At 42.4% G+C, this 19,213-nt stretch overlaps 1 protein-coding gene across 1 annotated transcript in view; it reads left to right on the top strand.

Moving 5' to 3' along the window:
- PDGFRB (platelet derived growth factor receptor beta) overlaps nt 1-19,213 on the top strand; it is a 111,415-nt gene that overhangs the window by 86,544 nt on the left and 5,658 nt on the right. Inside the window, exons 15-18 of the mRNA XM_054976215.1 lie at nt 553-706; nt 11,128-11,294; nt 11,542-11,651; nt 12,921-13,043. Coding sequence (XP_054832190.1) covers nt 553-706; nt 11,128-11,294; nt 11,542-11,651; nt 12,921-13,043 — 554 coding nt within the window. The remainder of the gene's footprint in view (nt 1-552; nt 707-11,127; nt 11,295-11,541; nt 11,652-12,920; nt 13,044-19,213) is intronic.

Genomic DNA, 19,213 nt, shown 5'->3' with positions numbered 1-19,213 from the left:
GAACAAAATGGTTGGGGGAGGGGACTTTGAATCAGTTTTGTGGAAGAGAGTTTGTCCACCAAATATACTCTTTTATGAAAAGAAGAATCCATGTATACTGGAATGTGTGGCAGTGATGAATATGACAACAGTTTTACAAAACAGCACTGTTGAACTTGGTTTTTAATCATGAGACCCAAGGACACAGGGAGGCAAAACAAATTCTGTAATTGTTAATTCCTGCAAAGGAATGTAAACATATATACACAGAGACGTAATTCGCACTAAAGTAGTAAACCTGTATCTGGGCTGTACCACTTTATACTAATGCCCTTAGCACAAAAAATAAGAATGTCAAGGACTGAGGTTCTTCCCTAGCTTTCTCCTTGATATGCTAGTTTTTGACGTGTGGGGAATTTTCCCCCCTTTAGAAGAGCATTCTGGCATTTGAGTTCCCACTTGCAATGAAAAGGACAGTCAGAGAAAATTGAACCAAAGTAACTCAGTTGCTTGAGCCACGGGCAAGGAAACCTGTTTTCAGATGCCATTCACCAGAGCTGATCTTTTCTACAGGCCCCATTTACATCATAACGGAGTACTGCCGCTATGGAGATCTGGTGGACTACCTACACAGGAACAAGCACACCTTCCTACAGTACTGCAGTGAAAAAGCCAAGCAGGAAGTAGAGATGTATGGGAATTCCCTCAATGAGGACAGGTTGCAGAGGTATTTGTGCATTACCATCTTCCTCTTGATTAATCACATCTTGCCATTATTCACAGAGGTCATGCCCTTTCTGGTACATTCAAACAGAAACCTGGGCATTATTTCCTTTTTGTAAACAAGGTAAAACTGCAGCACAGAGAGCTGAGATTTCCCCAGTGTTTGTGCGCTTTTTATTTCTACTTATTAACTCTTTTGCTGTTGATATGAAAAAGATCAGTATCTAGATCTAGCAGTACTACTTTAGCTTAATTGTTTTTCTTATTTTGCTCAAAGATGATTCACATAATCATCATTTTCCACTATTATGATGTGACATTTGTAATTTTCACAAGGGGTGAAATCCACAGAAGAAATCCACTTGAGTATTCACCCCACAGATGATCCCTCTTATAGATTGCCCCATTGCATTAAGGTTATCTGTGTTGCAAACTTGAAGTAAAAGTAAATAAGTAGATCCCACTCCAGAGATGTTTGCATGATCCAGATAGCTGATGCAAGTAAGAGATGTGTGCTTTGAAGAAAGGCAAAAACAAACTGCCACAACCAAAAAAAAAAACCCCTCTGAGGTCATTAACCAATCTGACATTAAGAAAAATTATTTCCTGATTCCACCAGATAGGATTCCTCTTAGAACTTCTGGGTGATGCAGTAATGATCTACTGAGCATTTACAGAAGAAACCTTCCTTGGCTGTTTTTCACATATCCATTCCACTAAACAATCCATACAATCCTGTGTCAAGTACTCCAAATGAAGGGGATGGGAACCCAAGTGACCCTTGCAGTTTCCTCATGATGGGGAGCTTCTTTTTAATCTGCTACATGAACATGGCAAAGAAAGTACAGTTGTCATTATTTTCATGCAGTTGATCCTTATGGTGCCAGTATGCGTCAAATTAGGGGAATAAAAGAACATTCGACAGCTACATGCATAAATTTACACATCTATGTTTATGCCATTTTTGAGATAGGATTAGGGCTGCTCATGAAAAATAATAAATAGATCCTTTAATAGCTGTCAAGTGTTTGTATTTTGTTTGTTTGTGTTATTTGTCATTCATCTTTCCCACTGAGATGCAAGGCAGAGTACATGATGTAATTCAGTACAATCAATAGGACAAGGTGACATCCTATAAACAATGTAATAAGCTAGGATTGCAGAAATCTGAAACAAGGCATGTATTAAACAGGGTATGTTAAATAATACAAGAAATGATATTATGTAAGTAGAAATATAATGCAGTGACAGCAAGATAAAAACATACAGCAACATATAATACATGTCCACAATCCCATTCTCCCAATCAAAATGTCTTCTTGAATCATTCTGTTATAATGCAGCTCTATTCCTTTATAAAAATGCTTTCCTAAACAGTTCTGCTTTACATGGTTTGTGGAAAGGCAAAAGTGTTGGAGCCTTCTTGACCTCCTCAGGCAGACCATTCCACAAGATAGGGGCCACTGCAGAGAATGCATGTGAACAGGCAGCTGTGGAGCTTGCCCATTTACAGGGAGGCACCTGTAGAAGGCCATGTTCAGATGAGCAAAGTTGTTGCAGTGGAGCATAGGAGGAGAGGCATTCCTGCAGATAAAGGGTCCATGGCCACAAAGGGCTTGCCCACACTGAAAATAGTTGGTGTCCCACTGCAACCCTTTGAGTCCATTCCATGAGGAATGATTTAAATCAATTCAAAGCATGATATCCACTTCGGCTTCCAAATGCTTCAACAAGATGGTATGATCTACAGTATCAAAGGCAGCAGATAGATCCAGAAGGAGCAACAACAAACCATGACCTTTGTCTACATGGTCATCTTCTACAGCCTGGAGAGCTATCTTTGTCCCATAGCCCTGTAGTAAAATGGATAGTGAAGAGTTATCTGGAACCTGATTATGGGGTGGAGAAAAACTTCACCCTCTAGACTGTTCTCTTGCTGACTTTCTTTTTCTGCGTTAGTTCCTTGTTGGTTGAGAATAAAGCAGTGTTACACTCAGCAGCTCCTGTAAGTATAGCGATTTATTGTGATTACAAAATTGGCAATGAGGATGGGATTCTAAGCATGGCCTTGTATGAAAAAATTGGGGAATTTAATCCAGAAGAGGAGGATTGGCAGCAATACATTGAAAAAGTGGGCCACTATTTTCAGGCAAATGAGATCACAGAAGCAGCTAAGCAGAAAGCAGTATTAGTGTCTGTGGCTTCAAAACCTATACACTCTTGCAAGACCTACTGCATCCTGAGAAGCCTGGAGATAAATGTTTAACAGATTTGTAAAAGGTTTTGTCTGAACGTTATACTCCTAAATAGAGATGGGCATGAACCAGAAAAAAACCCAAACCATGTGGTTCGTGGTTCGTCATGTTTCACAAACCACGAACTTTCATAAACCTGCCCCAGTTCGCTAATCGGTTCGTTTGGTTCATGAAAACATCACTTCCAGGACAGCAAAACACCACTTCCAGGTCAGCAGAATGTCTGCAGAAAGCCCATCCCCCGTTGCCTAGGAAACTGATTGATCGGTGCCAAGCTGTCTGCAGTGACAAACTGGAAAATGAACCAAACGGACCACCCTAAAGTTCATGGCGGTTCATCAGAAATGGGCTCTGATGAACTGCTGGTTTGCGAACCACGAACCGGCCTGGTTCATGCTGAACTTTGGTTCGTATTTCGGTTTATGCCCATCTCTACTCCTAAACCTAATATTATCGTGGAACGTTTTAAATTCCATAATTGAATGAGGAAAGGAGAATCTATATTAGACTATATAGCAGAGTTTAAAAACTTAAAGAATGCTGCTCATTTGGAAATGTTTTGGAGTATATATTAAAAGATAGATTTGTGTGTGGAGTGCAGGATGAAAACATTCAAAGGAAGTTATTGACAGAAGGAAACCTGACTTGGGTCAAAACTGTAGAACTGCCGACAGCCATGGAGGCAGCAGTGAAAAATGTTAAGGATTTACACCTAGATAGCAAAGACATTCAGATAAACCCCTTAAATAAAATCCAAAGCCAGACGCAAATGTCTCCAGCCCTCAAGGGATGTTTCAGGTGTGGAGGAAGTCACTTGGCCTTGGTTTGTTGACATAAAGGATCTCAGTACCATAAATGCTTAAAAGTGGGACATTTAGCCAGAAAATGTAGAGGCCGTTATCAGAGAGTGCAGGAAGGCCCAGAGAGAGATACACATCCTCCTAAAGACAAAGGAAAGAAGCTGGAAGCTTGCTGTTTGGAAAAGGCAGAGAGGGAAGAAGGCCTTTCCCACACAATGTATTCTATAAAGACAAAAAGAGTGGAACCCTATACAGTCACGATGGAACTGAATAATAAACCTGTATGCGTGGATGTAGATACAGGAGCTTCAATGACCATGATTAATGAAAAGACTTATCGACAGAGTAAAATAGACTCCAAGGCCTTGGAAAATGCAAAAGTAAAATTGCAGACATACACTGGGGGAAATATTCCAGTAGTAGGGTCAGTGTGGATCCCTGTGAATTATAAAGGGCAATGGCGAGATTTACAGGCCATAGTAATAGAGGGTGATAGACAAAATTTACTGGTTAAAACTGAGATTAGACTGGGAAGAAATATGTCAACTGGACTTGAAGGGAATGTCAGTAGTACAAAAAGTCCCGAGTGCTTATCCAGCAGAGTTCCAAGAAGGACTGGGGACCTTAAAAGGTGTTAAAGCAAGGATATATATAAAGGAGGGGACTCAGCCAAAATATTTTAAAGCTAGGCCTGTTCCATATGCTATTCGGGACAAAACTGAAGTAGAACTGGACAGGCTGGAGAAGAAAGGCACTGGGGAGGCCAGCTTGCCACGCAGGCGGCACGGGGCAGGCGAACCGCGCAGAGGGCCTCCTAGCCCTGCGCTCAGCCACCCGCACGTCAAGCCGGCTGCCCCAGCGCACGCCCGTGCCTCCGCCACCAGCTCCATGGTGCACCGGGCACTGGGGCAGCTGGCTTGCCACGCGGGCGGCACGCTTCCCGCCCCTGCATGATGATGTCACAGAAGTGATGTCATCACACAGCGCTGGGAGTGCACGCACATGGTGTGCGCGCATACAGAGGGCCGGACAAGGGTTGCACTGGGCGCCAGCAACCCTAGATCCAGCCCTGCTGGCTGTAAGGAAATGATTCAGAGAGATCAGTTGGAAAAGACTAGGGACTGTACTGTGTACTATCTGTTGCTGTAATTATGCTCTTACTGGGTTGTTCAGCCCCTTCCCGGCCAGCAGCCAAGGGCTTGAGGCCGGGGGCCGCATTTGCCGCCGCGGCAGAATAAGCAGCAGCTTTTCCCCAGCCTCGTAGGGCCTCTTGGGAGGGGGCGGGGCTTGGCGCTTTCACAGCGCAGCGCAGCCCTGCCCCCAGCTCCGCACTCGCCAGGTAGGAATTTTTTCTTTGTTCCCTGATTGGCTTTGGGAACTGAGTTTTTCGCCTACCTTGCACTGCTTGCTGGAGCTGTGGCTATTGGCTACAGTGGTGCTGTATAGGCTTCACTGGCAGGATTTAGTTGGGGGGATGTTAGCGGGATGGTGAGTACACTTGGCACATCCCCATTGGTGGGGATATTGGGGGCCTGTCAGGATCAGCTGGCATGCTTTGCGGCGGCCAGTTGAGAGGGCAGGCTGCCTGGTGGGAGCCCCTGGAAAAGTCCTGCCCTCATGCTCTGCAGCGGGGGTGCATGGAGCTTTAAGGGGGAAACCATCCGCCAGGCCGGCCGGATCCCAGCCATGCAGTTGGGTGGCTCGCACCCGGGGCAGCGGGTCTCGCCCAGACAGGTCAAGGCGGGGTCCAGGCAGTGACCCCAGGGCTTGACCTGTACCGCTGGTTAGGACCCTTGCCAGGTTTCATGGGTTGAAGTTCATGTTGTTGCCATTAATAAAAAGTGGCCTTTTATACCCAAGCCTTGTGTCTGCCTCTTTATTTCAACTGGGGGGGGCGGGAATTTCCTCATCTTGTAATATGGCCTATTGATTTGTATATGTTGTTTCAGCACTGTTTTCAACTCTGTATCAAGTTTCTGTTTGTTTCTATTGCAATCCTTATCATATTGTATTGTTTATTGAATGTTCTAGCCATTGACCATATTGACCTATGCTGTGTAATCTGCCTTGAGTCTCAATGAGAAAGGTGGACTATAAATAATGTAAATAGAATAAAATAATTATATATACATCACCACATGGTTATCTTTTTTACAAACTATTTGTCAATCACTTTAAATTAACTCAGCTTAAGTATGTAAGAACACACCCTGACCTGAATAGCCCAAACAAGCCTGATCTTGTCAGATTTCGGAAGCTGAGCTTGGTCAGCCTTGGTTAGTAATCAGATGGGAGACTCCAAGGAAAACCAGGGTTACTATGCAGGGTCAGGCAATGACAAGCCACATCTGTTAGTCTCTTGCGTTGAAAACTCCAGCAGAGGTCACATATGTTGGCTATGACATGATGGGACTTTCTTTCACCACATAAGAACACAATGATCCATCTCGTCCAGCTAGGGATCCCCCATTCCCAACCTTCACCCCCCCACACACACACCTCCACTCACCTGGCCAGCTAGGAGAAAGGGGAGGGAACGGGCCTCCCAGGCATTGTGTGCTCCCATAGCAGCACAATGACCTCACTCCTGGGAGTGAGGACATGGCGCCTCCTGGAGAGCACTCCCGTGCCTTGCACTGAGCTGATTTGGGCCCCCAAAGGGCTAATTAGGGCTTGTTTGATGAACAACTCAGCCTGCTGTGAAGTGCACATGCTCCCTGGACTGCACAATGACATCACTTCCTGGAAATGATGTCATCGTGCCAATCCCCAGAAGCACACGTGTGGCGCATACACATACATGCAACAACAAAAAGATGAGTGCTGGGTTCCCCTCCTCCTGCCAGAAGGGTAAGGGAACCTGGCAATCCTAAGTCCAGCATCCTGTATCACTCAGTGATCCAGTTCCTCTGAAGAGCCAAAAACAGAGCATGAAGCCTGAGGCCTTCCCCTGATGTTGCCTGGTATTAAGAGATTTACTGTTTCTGAGTGAGGAAGTTTGCTTTAATCATCTTGGCTAGAAGGATATTAATTGGAAGCTTTGGACCTTGTGCCCGTGGCTGAAGCAATGACAGAAGAAGATTAGGGGAGGGAAGGGAGGGAGAGGAGGGCAAGGAAAAGGAAACCTGTATAACTTTACTGGGGAGTTTATCTTGTAAAAATTGTTGGTTAAAATAAAAGGAACAGGTTTAAAAAAATCATTTTGGCTAGCAGCTACTGATTGACCTGTTACCCCAATAGGTCTAGAACTTCACAGCAAGAGGACAGGACTTCATCTTTCATCACCTCAGTTCTTCAGACTTCCTTCTTGAAAACATTTGCTTTGGCCTGGGTACAGGACCCAGCCCCACACTTTCCACAGTGAACACAGATGCAAATAATTCATTTGCGTTCTCCATTTCCCCATCTTCTCTTACCAATCCTTTTATTCTCTGATCATCCAAGGCCCTATTGCCTCTCTGGCCAGTCTGTTGCTATGGATATATATTGCTACGGATATATTTAAAGAAATGTTTTTTGTTTGTCTTGATGCTCTGCTTCTCAAATTCTCTTTTTGTGTGTGTAATTTTTAACTTGCACTTCTTTTGCCACTCCCTGTGCTCCCTTCTTTTGACTTCATTTGGGCAGACCTTGCACTTTTTAAAAGAAGTCTGTTTTCTTTTTATGGCTTCCTTGACTTGGATCTTTAACCATGCAGACACCCTTTTAGACATGGCAGTATCTTAACCTGGGAAATGTGTTCTATCTGGGCTTCAATTAGGTAAAGGTAGTCCCCCTGTGCAAGCACAGAGTCATTAGTATTACTGACCTATGGTGGGGACGTCACATCACAACGTTTTCTTGGCAGACTTTTGTTATGGAGTGGTTTGCCATTACCTTCCCCAATCATCTAGACTTTACCCCCAGGAAACTGAGTACTCATTTTACCAACCTCAGAAAGATTGAAGACTGAGTCAACCTTGAGCCGGCTACTTGAACCCAGCTGCCGCCAGGATCGAACTCAGGTTGTGAGCAGAGCTTGGTCTGCAGTACTGCAGCTTACCACTCTGTGCTACGGGGCTCCTCCTGGGCTTCAATTAGTGTGTTTTTAAATATCTTCAAAACATTCTCTTGGGATTTGACTGTCTGTTCCTTTAGCATCCTTCTAACTAGTCCCCTAATTTCTCATTTTGGGGAAAAACCAAAAGTATTAAAATGTTCTACTAAATGCCTTTTTGGCAAAAGATTTTTTTTTCTAGCATTAAACCAATTTTTCAAAAAGAGCATTGAGCTAGACTTAAATGTAAATCTCTGTTCTTAAATGAGCTGCAGCACAAGAGAGTAACATGTCTTTTAAAAATTCTATATAATTATAACTCCTAACTGTATTTTAAACTAATTTGAACAAGAAAAAAGGCTATAAATTTGGCTGTAAATACCCTAAAAGCCAAACAGACAAATATCTACCGGAAAATTGAAGTACTAATTGGGCAATTTTACTAGCCATATCTTGAGACATTTAATAGGTATATACTCCCTTCCATTTTGATATGTGAACCCTAAGATATAGAAATTATCCAGCATGCACAATTTTTGGATCCTGAAGAGACCTCTGTTACACTGTCTAAGTTTCCAAATGATAACAATTTGGTCTTAAATATTTGATTTTCCTGAAAGCAAAATTTGCAAAACAGTATAGAGATAATATAATTATAAGAAAATACGAAGAGTACTGTTGGATCAGATGAATAGTCCATCTAGTCCAGCATCCTGTTTCTGGGAGTGGGCAATCAAAGGTCTCATGGCAGCCGGCAAATAAGGGCATAAAAGCTAAAGCTTTCCTGTCTTCTTGCCCTTGTATTCAAAGCAGCTGTTACTGAAAGGTACTGTTACCAGAACTGCTTTTTATTATAAGGGGAAATTAGCTTTAGCAGTCTGTAACTTAAATTAGCGCGGATCTTAACCTATGTCTACGGAGGTCCCGATTCCAGACACTCTAGTGAAAAAGAGGCAGACTACAAATAAGTTCCAAACACGTGTATTTAGTGTGGCGTAAGCCTAAACTTGCACAAGCATACAAGAGAACATACACGATCTAAGAAATACAGAGTAGGAAATACAGAGACTTTCGCATTAGCTGGTTCCCAACGATGGTGGGGAATACTCACTTATCCTGAAGCGAAGCAGAGACACAACAGCGAGGTGGCCCAATGCCAGCACTGGGACCACAGACGGACAGCGAGGGGTTCTGGATAGGATGGCACGAGCCACGGACAGCAAGGGGGGGGGGTCTGGATAGGAATGGCCTAAGCACCGAGTGGTCTGAGAGACCAGCTTAAATACCCCAAAACGTACCCTGGGGCTGGTGCTGTACTTGGTGGTTCTCACAGATTAAGACAAAGGTTCTAATGGGTTACTGAATGGCTTGGATGGGCCACTTTGGTAATCTGATTGTGATAAGTGACACCTCAGGAAGAGGGGACAAAAGAGGGAGGGGGAAATCCAAGTGGGCTGAAAGGATGTTCCAGCGGACAGGGCTTGTCCTGATGTCATCAGCTCTGGAATGCGGAGGTTTCTTTGAGATGCATTCTCTAAGTGCTTGGGATGGTCGGCACTTAGTTCCTTCTCCTGGGCGGCTCCTAAGATATGCAGAGCGGGGCGAGGTACTCTCGCTGCGGACGTGGTGTGCCCGCTTCGCCGAAATGGCTTCCCAAAGCAGTCTTTTCCTCTGGGTCTTCTGGCTGCCTAAGAACATGGATGCCGGCTGGGCATAGCTGGGGCTGGATAGCAGGCTGCCCGGTAGCGAGGGCGAGCTCGGGGGCCGACCCGCGGGAGTCTCCAGGCGGGAACTGACCAGGGAGCGCCTAGCCAGGCTCGCTGGAGGTTTCCCCGGCAGGCGCCCGGCTGCTAGCAGCGGCTTGGGCCCATATGAGGCAGGCTTCCATGGAGGCAGGGGGAAACAGCACTTAAAACACAGTCCAAAGCAGGGAACAGGCACGGTCCGTGGCAGATGGCAATGCAGGCACGGGGCACACTTGTAATAAAGTCCAAACACACACTGGGAAGTCCAGATACAGGTCAGGGCAGGGCTGCCCAGGAAGAGAGTCCTTTGTGCAGTTAACCAAACATGGAATCAGTAAACTACACAGTCTATTGCAGCAGCAAGGTAATTAACACGCAGGCAGGAAACTGACACGTGTATTAGAACACACACGTGCAGGGCAGTCTTTGGTGCGGCAGTGAGACAGCAACGCAGGAAACTTTAACACAGTTCATAGCAGGCCTTAAAGCAGGGGAGGGGGCCTACTTGGCAACAGTACATTGCCTCTGAACATGGAGGTACCATTTTGCTGTCATGCTAACAGTTATTGATAGATCTATGAATGTGTCTAATCCTCTTTTAAAGCCACCTAAGCTAATAGCAATCACTACACCTTGTGGCAACTAATTCTATAAATTAATTATGCACAGTGTGAAGAAGTACTTACATTCATTCTTAATCTACTACCAGTCACTTTCATGGGGTGTCCCTGAGCTCTAATATGAAAGAGGAAGAAAATATTCTCTCCATTATCTATATCAAGTGTAATTTTATAACCTCTATGACGTTCCATCTAAGTCATCAAACTAAATAAAGATCATATAGTCATGTAACAACAATTGTTGGTGGGTACCTCTGATTTCCTTTCATATTGTTTTGGCTAATTTGTTTTACTCCATCCCTCCTCATTTCAAAATATCACTTCCTTACTTCTCCATCATGCTACACAGCAGTTGCCAGATACTAATCAATGTTTTATATTGCTTAGGAAAACATCCAGGTGGACTGTGCACAATATCTTTTGCATGGTCTTCAAAGTTAAAAGGGAAACCCTGTTTGAAGGGTCATTTGTTTTCATGTTTCTAAGCATTATGCTGGTGTATATCTACCCATATCAACCTAAGGTCAATCATCTCTGAGAATTCACACAAATGTTTGTGTTTAAGCACATGTGAGTGTATGTATGTTGTTGCCTACCTCTAAACTGCTGAAAATATGCAAGAAGCTTAAAATAAATTAGACATTAGTTTACATACCTCTGATATATGGTCATTTGATACAAAACTGACCACTGTGTGCAAATACCCTATTTCTACACATATACTGGGATCTGCACACAAAGTTCCAGTTCAAACAGGTGCTTGCATATAGTTGTGCAGCTATAGATTCACATGCACTGTACTTTTTCTTTGTCTGTAATTGTTCTGTCTTTGGAAATTGTAAACAAAGAGAGTAAGAGGAAGAACAACAATTGTGCTTCTTCTTCCCTTACTTATCTGAGACCCTCTTTGTCATAGATTTGTACAAATGGGACACCTGCACAGTCTGAATCATTTCTCCCTCTTTGCAGCCCTACTTCCTTCTCTGTAGAAAGCGATGGGGGCTACATGGATATGAGTAAGGATGAGTCACTGGATTATGTTCCTATGTCAAATATGAAGGGCGAAATCAAATATGTGGACATTGATTCCTCCAATTATGGTGCTGCGTATGAGCTGGACAGTTATTCACCATCAGGTAAGGAAAGCCACAAGAAAACAGCAGGCAGGAGTGTCTGATCATAATCTATTTTTAATGGTTTCATTGCACCGAGGAGGAAGCCTTTTTATGTTATCTTGTGATGTTGCCTTCTAAAGATCTTTCCTCCTTATTTAGTGTTCTTCTTAGATTTAGCACTGTAGCAAGGCCTATAGGGTTAGGGGTAGGCTTTGACCAGCTTTATATCTACCTAATGTAATAAGCATTATTTGTGTCTTCATTCTAGCACCTGAAAAGGCAACTTTGATAAATGAGTCTCCCCTCCTCAGCTACACGGACCTTGTTGGGTTTAGTTTCCAGGTGGCCAATGGAATGGAGTTCTTAGCTTCCAAAAATGTATGTATGTGTGTGTCCAGAATCATATAACATGGGGGGAGGATTGGCTTCAAAGAGGAAGAAATTGTTTGTTTTATGTGTTTGCACAGCAATACAGACATGGAAACAGGAGGCAGCCAATTAATTAAGCATAGGTAGACTTTTGATTTGTGTGTTATTTGACACTCAAGTTATTGCCCCCTTTTAGACATGACTACATTCCCTTTCCTCAGAACAGATTAGGCAATATTTATATAGCCACCCCAGTGTGTAGGTCAGCACCAGAGCATTCAGTAAAGTTAGACTGTATATTATTGCATTATAATAATTTCTTCTGTTATTTATAGCAGAATGGATTTCAATCATGCAATATGTAGTCCCTCTTTCAAGAAGTATCAGATCCTCTCATAGCTAACGTTGGATAATTGCAAAATCTCTAAGTTTTAATTAGAGAGTGATGGTGACATACCATAAAAAATGCAGCCACTAGCACTGTTCTTGAAAGCAGAGTTCCTCCAGGCTGAGGGAGTACCCATACCTGTTTTGAGGTAGAAAGCAGTATTCATGTAAGGCTGTGTATACGGGATGCTTGTAAAAAAAAATACAAAATTTGTATCAAGAAAAGCTGGATGTTTGGGGCTAGTATTTATTATTCAAATCAACACATTTGCACATAGTACACATAATTTATTTTTGGTTCTATAGTCCTTAGGGCAAGAAGGTCCAAAGCTATGCATCACTGAAACCCCACTTCCTATGACAAATATTTCTCTGCTTCCTCTGTGGATGCTGCATTTTCACCAGGCAATGCCCATCAGTTCTGAGACTATCTTTAAAATATTTAAATTTTGATGCTAGAAACTTGCTTCTTTTTTTCATAATGATGAATTCCACATCCAACCCAAATGCATACGCAGTGGTGTTGTCAGGAACTACACAAAGCCCCTATATTGGGCTTCTTTGAGAGATTCTAGAAGTAATATCTAAATGGGTTATATCTTCCTAAATCCACTTAATTCAGTGGGCTTAGAAGACAATAACTCTGTTTGGGATTGCACAGTAAATTGGTCTTAAAACTTCCATAGCACAGCAGGTTTTTGAACCTGGTTGTCCCAGGTCCTAACCACGACATGTCATCCTCTAGGAAATGCTGTCATTACATTTTCACGCAGATTCCTTTTGATGCCTCTTTGGTTTGAGGAAGTTGGCTGCTGTTCTACTGTCAGTCCTTTGAATAACAAACACGCACATGCATAAAGTAATATAGCTTCTCTCATCCCTGTCTTACAGTGCGTGCATCGGGACCTGGCTGCAAGAAATGTGCTGATCTGTGAGGGCAAGTTGGTAAAGATATGTGACTTTGGCCTAGCTAGAGACATCATGCGGGATTCAAATTACATCTCCAAAGGCAATGTAAGTAGTGAGATGCAAGTTTGCCTACTCAGGAAGAGTGGTGGGGATGGAATGCTCAGAATTTGGGGGCAGGGCCTAGTTCCCTCTCTACCCTCTATGCAACAAAAATAAGCCAAGTCCCCATAAATTTTGGATTTAAATCTTGAAAAATATCTGAAGATTTATTTTATGTGGCCTGAACTCAGTGAGAGGAACTTGAATGCCACCCTCTTCCAAGCCTCCAACACTTATTGAACCTCTAGAATTTCCTTGGCCTTTTGGTTTTCAGATTAGACAGTAGTTCACAATCCAGTGGCCTTCTTCTGCTGAAATACATCCTGGATACTTCACCATAGCTGCTGCAATGCACATCAAAGCCAAAAAAAGCAAAGGAAGCATAAAGCCTCCCACCTCACTGCAACTTCCAGTCCTTCAGAGATTGGTCAGTCATCTCATTCCAACTGTGTTCAGGATTCTTCCACATCACTATGACAGTTGTGCTGATTTCATTCTTCCTCCATCCAAGCATTACTTCTCTAAGGTCAAGGATTTTCAGTCCAACCACTCCAACAAGCAGTCCTCACAACACAAGTCCTCCGCAAAATCTTACTTTCTAGCCATCCAAAGTTTCCAGATTTCCACAGAAGGGTGTGCTGAAATTATTACCTTGTCAGAATTGGACCTAATGCATTTACAACCATTAGTTCATAATTGGCATCCACCTCTGCCTACTTCTTAACTGTTGATGGTCTCCCTTTTTTCCATTTGACCTGATAAAGTGTTTCCCTAGGGAACTAGCTATTTACACTTTAGAATTCCCTAATAAAATTTACCTCTAATTGTGGTACTAGTATCAGTCATCTTCAATGACTTCCTTTAAGATAGTTATGCTGGAAGCTTTGACATAATTTGCAAGCCATGTCAGTGAACTAACAATTATTTGAGCAGACACACACACATATGGCTATCAGTGGTTTTTCAAGGATAAGAGTGTGGTCTCTCCTGACTTCACAGTTCATATGTCATAGCAAAATATTTTCCAGGTAGTTTTTCTGTCTCAGGAGCATTGAGGCAAGAACACTGTCTGCTCCCTGGATCTGAGGAGGGCTTTGACATTTTTTCAAGTTACTGATAATTCCTTCTTTGTGGCCTGTATACAACTAAAGGTTGAGTTGTAGAGTGAGTTGTAGATACTGTTTCTTCCCAATAAATTTCTAGATAAGTATGTCATGTCCATCTCCTTTGTTACTCTAGGCCACTCTTTGCACATTTCACAAGGTCTGCTGCTACATCTATGCTCTATAGCCCATTGCTGTTGTCTGCTGAACAGCAACATAGTCATTGTCTTCTGCTGATAAGCACTATGCTGTGAGTGCAGAGATGTGAGATTTTGGAACTGTTTTCAGTGCTCTTGGTTGTCTGCTGCTCTTACAGCAGCTGGCAAATGAACTCGCTATTCTCACATATGTGGGATTGCATAGAAGCTATGAACAAGAAATCAAAGTTGCAAACCTGTATTCTTTGAGTGAGCATTCTGTACAGCTACATATTCCACTGAACCCCATGTCCACAGTGGACAATTGTCCTCTTTCACAGAAGGGATATCACTTTGAAGACATTGTTAGGTCAGTCCAAAAGAGAAGATGCAGACAATATGCCTTCAGCCCATGTGTGGAATGCTACTGCACACAGGAGAGGGGGAAGGTGACAGCATTCCTAGTCTTCAAGGGCTTTTTGGAAGGTCTTTCCTGTATTCTTGGCAGTCATATTTTCATACACGGGTCTGTGCTAAATATCCATTTGAATACTCATTGCAAGTAAGCAAATTGTTTACACTTTTGTAGGATGCACTCGAATCTGCTCCAAAGAGTAGTAAGCAGAAGCTCTCACAACACCTGAGTGACATATATGAAACACTAGATAAAGCATAGCCATAGAACAGAAGGAACATAACTGTAGAAGAATTTAACTTTACTATACCTGTGTATTGGCCTAACTCTCTGAAACAGACACAAGAAAGAGGGCCTTTGTTTTCATCTCTCTAGCCTTGCATTTCGGCCTGGGTTGGCTGTAAAGCCAAAAGAGCATTCTAGAGATACAAAACAACTTGCCCATCCTGCCTGGTCTCTGCCAAGTCACAACAGATACATTCAAACCTTGATTACTAGTTCTAGCTAAACTGTCTTTATTGTCTTCTTGGGAAAGATGAATAGCCAAGCATATGCTACATATTGGGGTACTTGTTTATGCTGATGGTAACAGATCGAAGACTAACAATGGACTCTTGTGCATTAAGGGATGGGAACAGGCAAACTGAAGGCCTTGGGGATGACACACAGCTACCAGATAGTTACTTTATTGGCACTACAGGTGCCAGAAAAGGACTGTTTGTTCTTTGAAATGGTAAACAACTTTTGCAAGTGTTAATTGAGTAAGGGGACAACCCCTAATTATGCCAAACCAATTGAATGACGTTAGGTCATATGTACACGTAACTAACTTGACCCGTAACTTATTGAATGCATAATTTCTGCTAATGAACCAAAGGTGATAAAAGTTTGTGTAATGGCTTTGAAACCCCGAAGAGCACTTGGGTTCTGAGGGGTCTTACACTATCCACTCTCTTCCAACTATTTGAATAAACCAGTAAGTTTTACCCTTGTCACTGGACTCTGCCATCTGCTTCTTTTCTGAGTCTGACCTAGAAGCAGTTCAGGACACGTGTTTGCATGTAACACTTTCTTTTCATGGCAGGACTTCAGTCAGTTGAGTGCTGCTATCATAGCTACAAGTATAATGTTGCCCAAATTAAAGAATGCCTTCAAACAATTTTTTGTCTAAATATTAAGAAATATTTATCCCACGTTTTCAGGTACCTCAGAGCAGCTTACAGTATACAAAAATTAAAACCAAGTTTGCACTGCAGCCAATGACATTCTATTATATAAAACAGTGTGGAATTGCCTGCAAATCTACATGTCTCAGTGACAGTTAAAATGCAAGGCTTCAGCAGAAGGGTTTCACAAATAAAAATCCTAACAGAGGAACAGCAGGACTTGAGTCCAATGATATCTTAAGAGACCAACAGAGGTGTAAGCTTACCTTCTTCTTTCCTGATGTCTGAAGAAGAGAGCTCTGACTCTCGAAAGCTTACACTCTGAAAATCTTGTCAGTTTCTAAGGTGCCACTGGACTCAACTCCTGCGGTTCTACTGCAGACCACCATGGCCACCCACCTAAAACTATCCTAATGAAGGAAGTTCTCAAATAGCCACAACACATGGCTATAACAGAGAGGGCTCTATGAGGCAAAATTGTTGGGTTGACTGAAGCTGGCATATGGATTCATATAGGTCCATATACGAATTCATATATATGACTCAGAGCACTCTACAGTTTTTTGGTTTTTTAGGTTCAAAATGTAACTGAAGGTTTATTTACAGTAGGTAAAGTCAGAGGGCAGGTAGGCAGATGTTTTAACTGAAGTAACAGAAAGGTTTTTATACAGAAACTTCACTGGTGTGAGGCACTAAACACTTGGTATAACTCTAAGTTGCTGGCTTCTTTCAGAAGTTGATATTGCTTAACAAATGCTCTACTTTCAAAGCACAGCCACAGCACGACTTCCCCTCCTCTCCTGACTTAAGGGTGCTCCACTGAGACAAACCCTTACTAGATACTGGGCAGGCATTATAGTTATGAGCTATAACCCTGTTCCTGGCACTGAAGGGGAGACTCCTTTCTACCCACTTCCTTGGCCCTCTATAATTCCCAGATCTCTTGAGTCTGAGTTAGTGCTGGTTTTCCCCACTTAAGTCCGAGGACTAACAGTGCTTCACAAACATTATTTCCTCTCACAGAGGATTCTCTGGCTGACCCTCTCTGGTCAAAAGCCAGACTCCAACCCCCTTTCACTCTCTTGTTTACTCTCCAACTCCAACTGACAGCCTCCCCAACGTTCCATCCCCAACTGCCATTTCAGGCTAGCCACATTGGGGGGGGGGGGGGCGAGGAAACATGTCAGTCATACCTCACTGACTAGAAATCTCAGCATCTGAAGCTGAGTCCGTCATATGTCCCACCCTTAGAGACCATTGCAATTAGGAGTAGTTCTACAAACCTCTCCGATGCAATGTGGTGAGCCATGTGTGAAACCAAAGTTATTAATGATTAAACAACATTAACACTAATATAAACCAAAACATTCATGCAGTATAATCAAATTTAACCCTTATCATATATATATATATATATATATATATATATAACACACACACAATGTTTGGTTATTCATAACCTTAGACATTCAAGTAAAATTTCTAGAGAGAGCATCAGCTATTACATTTTCTTTTCCTTGCACATGAACGATGTTAAAATTATAGTCCTGTAGTTGCAAGCTCCATCGAATTATCTTGCTATTTGTGCTTTTAACTTGATTCAACCACTGCAAAGGCTAGTGGTCTGTGCACAATGTAAACTTTCTCCCCTATAAGTAGGGTTTTAGTTTCTCTATAGCCTACACAATAGCTAGGCATTCCCTTTAAATGACAGAAAGATGTTGCTCTCTGTCTACAAGTTTTCGACTAAGGTAAAGGATGGGGTGTGGCTTTATACATTTCACCCCATCTGATAACAGACCCTGTATCTCTGACTCCTGAGATGCACTTGTTTTCTTAGTGCTTAATTTTGGTTTCTGAATTTTGAATCTATTTGATCCATTCCTGCAACCCTTTGAATTGGCTGACTTGTACTGTTTACATCTTTTGGATGTTCAATACGAAACAGGTAGCATACTATTTCCATGACAGATATTCTAATGCCAGGTGCTACAAAAGATAGACCCCAGTAGGTAGATATCCTGTAGCTATCTGTTAAGGATCTCACAACATTCCCCACTAAAGTGTGAGAATTCCATAATCCCATTATTAAGCCTACCCTTCCTTTCTCTAACCAATTTCCAATATATATTAAGACTTCTTGTAACAGCATGTGACTCCATTTTGATAAGCTAAAGACCGAAATGTGTCCCAAGTCATGCTGGAACCATTTCATTTGGCACTGTGCAGTAGTAAATACTGCAACACTCTACAATTATCATAAACCCTCAGATGCCTTATGTGACTATTTTGTCACAGGGTTAGGTTTTCAGAAGCTGAAACCATTTAACCATGTTCTCCATATGAATCATTTTGCAGGGCTGAAAACAATATATGTCTCTTGAGTCTTCCTTATTCTATCACTCTTCCAGAAAAATAGGAAATGAAACTTTGGCCATTTGTAATCCTTCTGAGAGATTTTTTTTGATGCTGGTTCTGCAACTAAAGCCACTTCATAAGGGGAACAGTGAGGGGATAGCAGCATGCAAGCTGCTGAAGATGGGAAGAAACCCAGAACCAGACTGGTTTTGTGTGAGACAAATAATATTGGCATGAGATGAGGAAACAAAACACAGGAATTGAGAATAGCAAGAGTGATGTAGAGGTTGCATAAAGTGGGGTCTCACAACAAAATGCTGTAGATCTGATCATAACTTGCTCCTCATGTTCCTTTTAAAGCAGTTCTATATGAAAAATGCAGTATGGGGTGTAAATTACGGAGCTGATGGGGAACAGGCTAAAAACAATTTGTAAAATTTTGCAGTGGATTCACTCAGTTTCCAAGCTTTATGGTTTAAAAGAGTACATTGTGCTTTATAAAAAAGTAGATTGCCCGGTAGAGGCATAAAACAAGTATGAAAAGAATATTCAGTAGCCTAACATAGCATACAAAAAACCCTCACAGGCTAAAAACAAGTCAGAAAAACAACAGCTAAAAAGATGGAACAAAGTTGGACAAAATAATTTTTTTTAACTTGGCACCAAAAGGAGAGTAAGGTGAGCCAAGTGAGCCTCAAAGGAGAAGACATTCCAGAACTGTGGTGTCACTCATGACTGGAAAAGCCCTGTCTCTGGTTGCTCTCCACCTCTTCTCTGCAAGTGGGGGCACAGAATGCAAGGCTTCTGAGGCAAGTCTTAAGGCTGGACAATATGGGAGGAAGTGGTCCTTCAAGCACCCTGACCTCAAGCCATTTAGCATATTAAAAATAAAACCCAGCACTTTGGATTGTGTCTGGAAACAAATGGGCAACTAGTGCAGATTTTTTTAGCACCAGGTTGATAAAATTATTGTATCTAGCTCCTGACAATAGCCTGG

Source organism: Eublepharis macularius, chromosome 4, assembly GCF_028583425.1.
Source record: "Eublepharis macularius isolate TG4126 chromosome 4, MPM_Emac_v1.0, whole genome shotgun sequence".
Classification (NCBI taxonomy): Eukaryota; Metazoa; Chordata; class Lepidosauria; order Squamata; family Eublepharidae; genus Eublepharis; species Eublepharis macularius.
The sequence above is the reverse complement of the archived record's forward strand: the minus strand, read 5'-3'. Positions and strand labels throughout refer to the sequence as shown.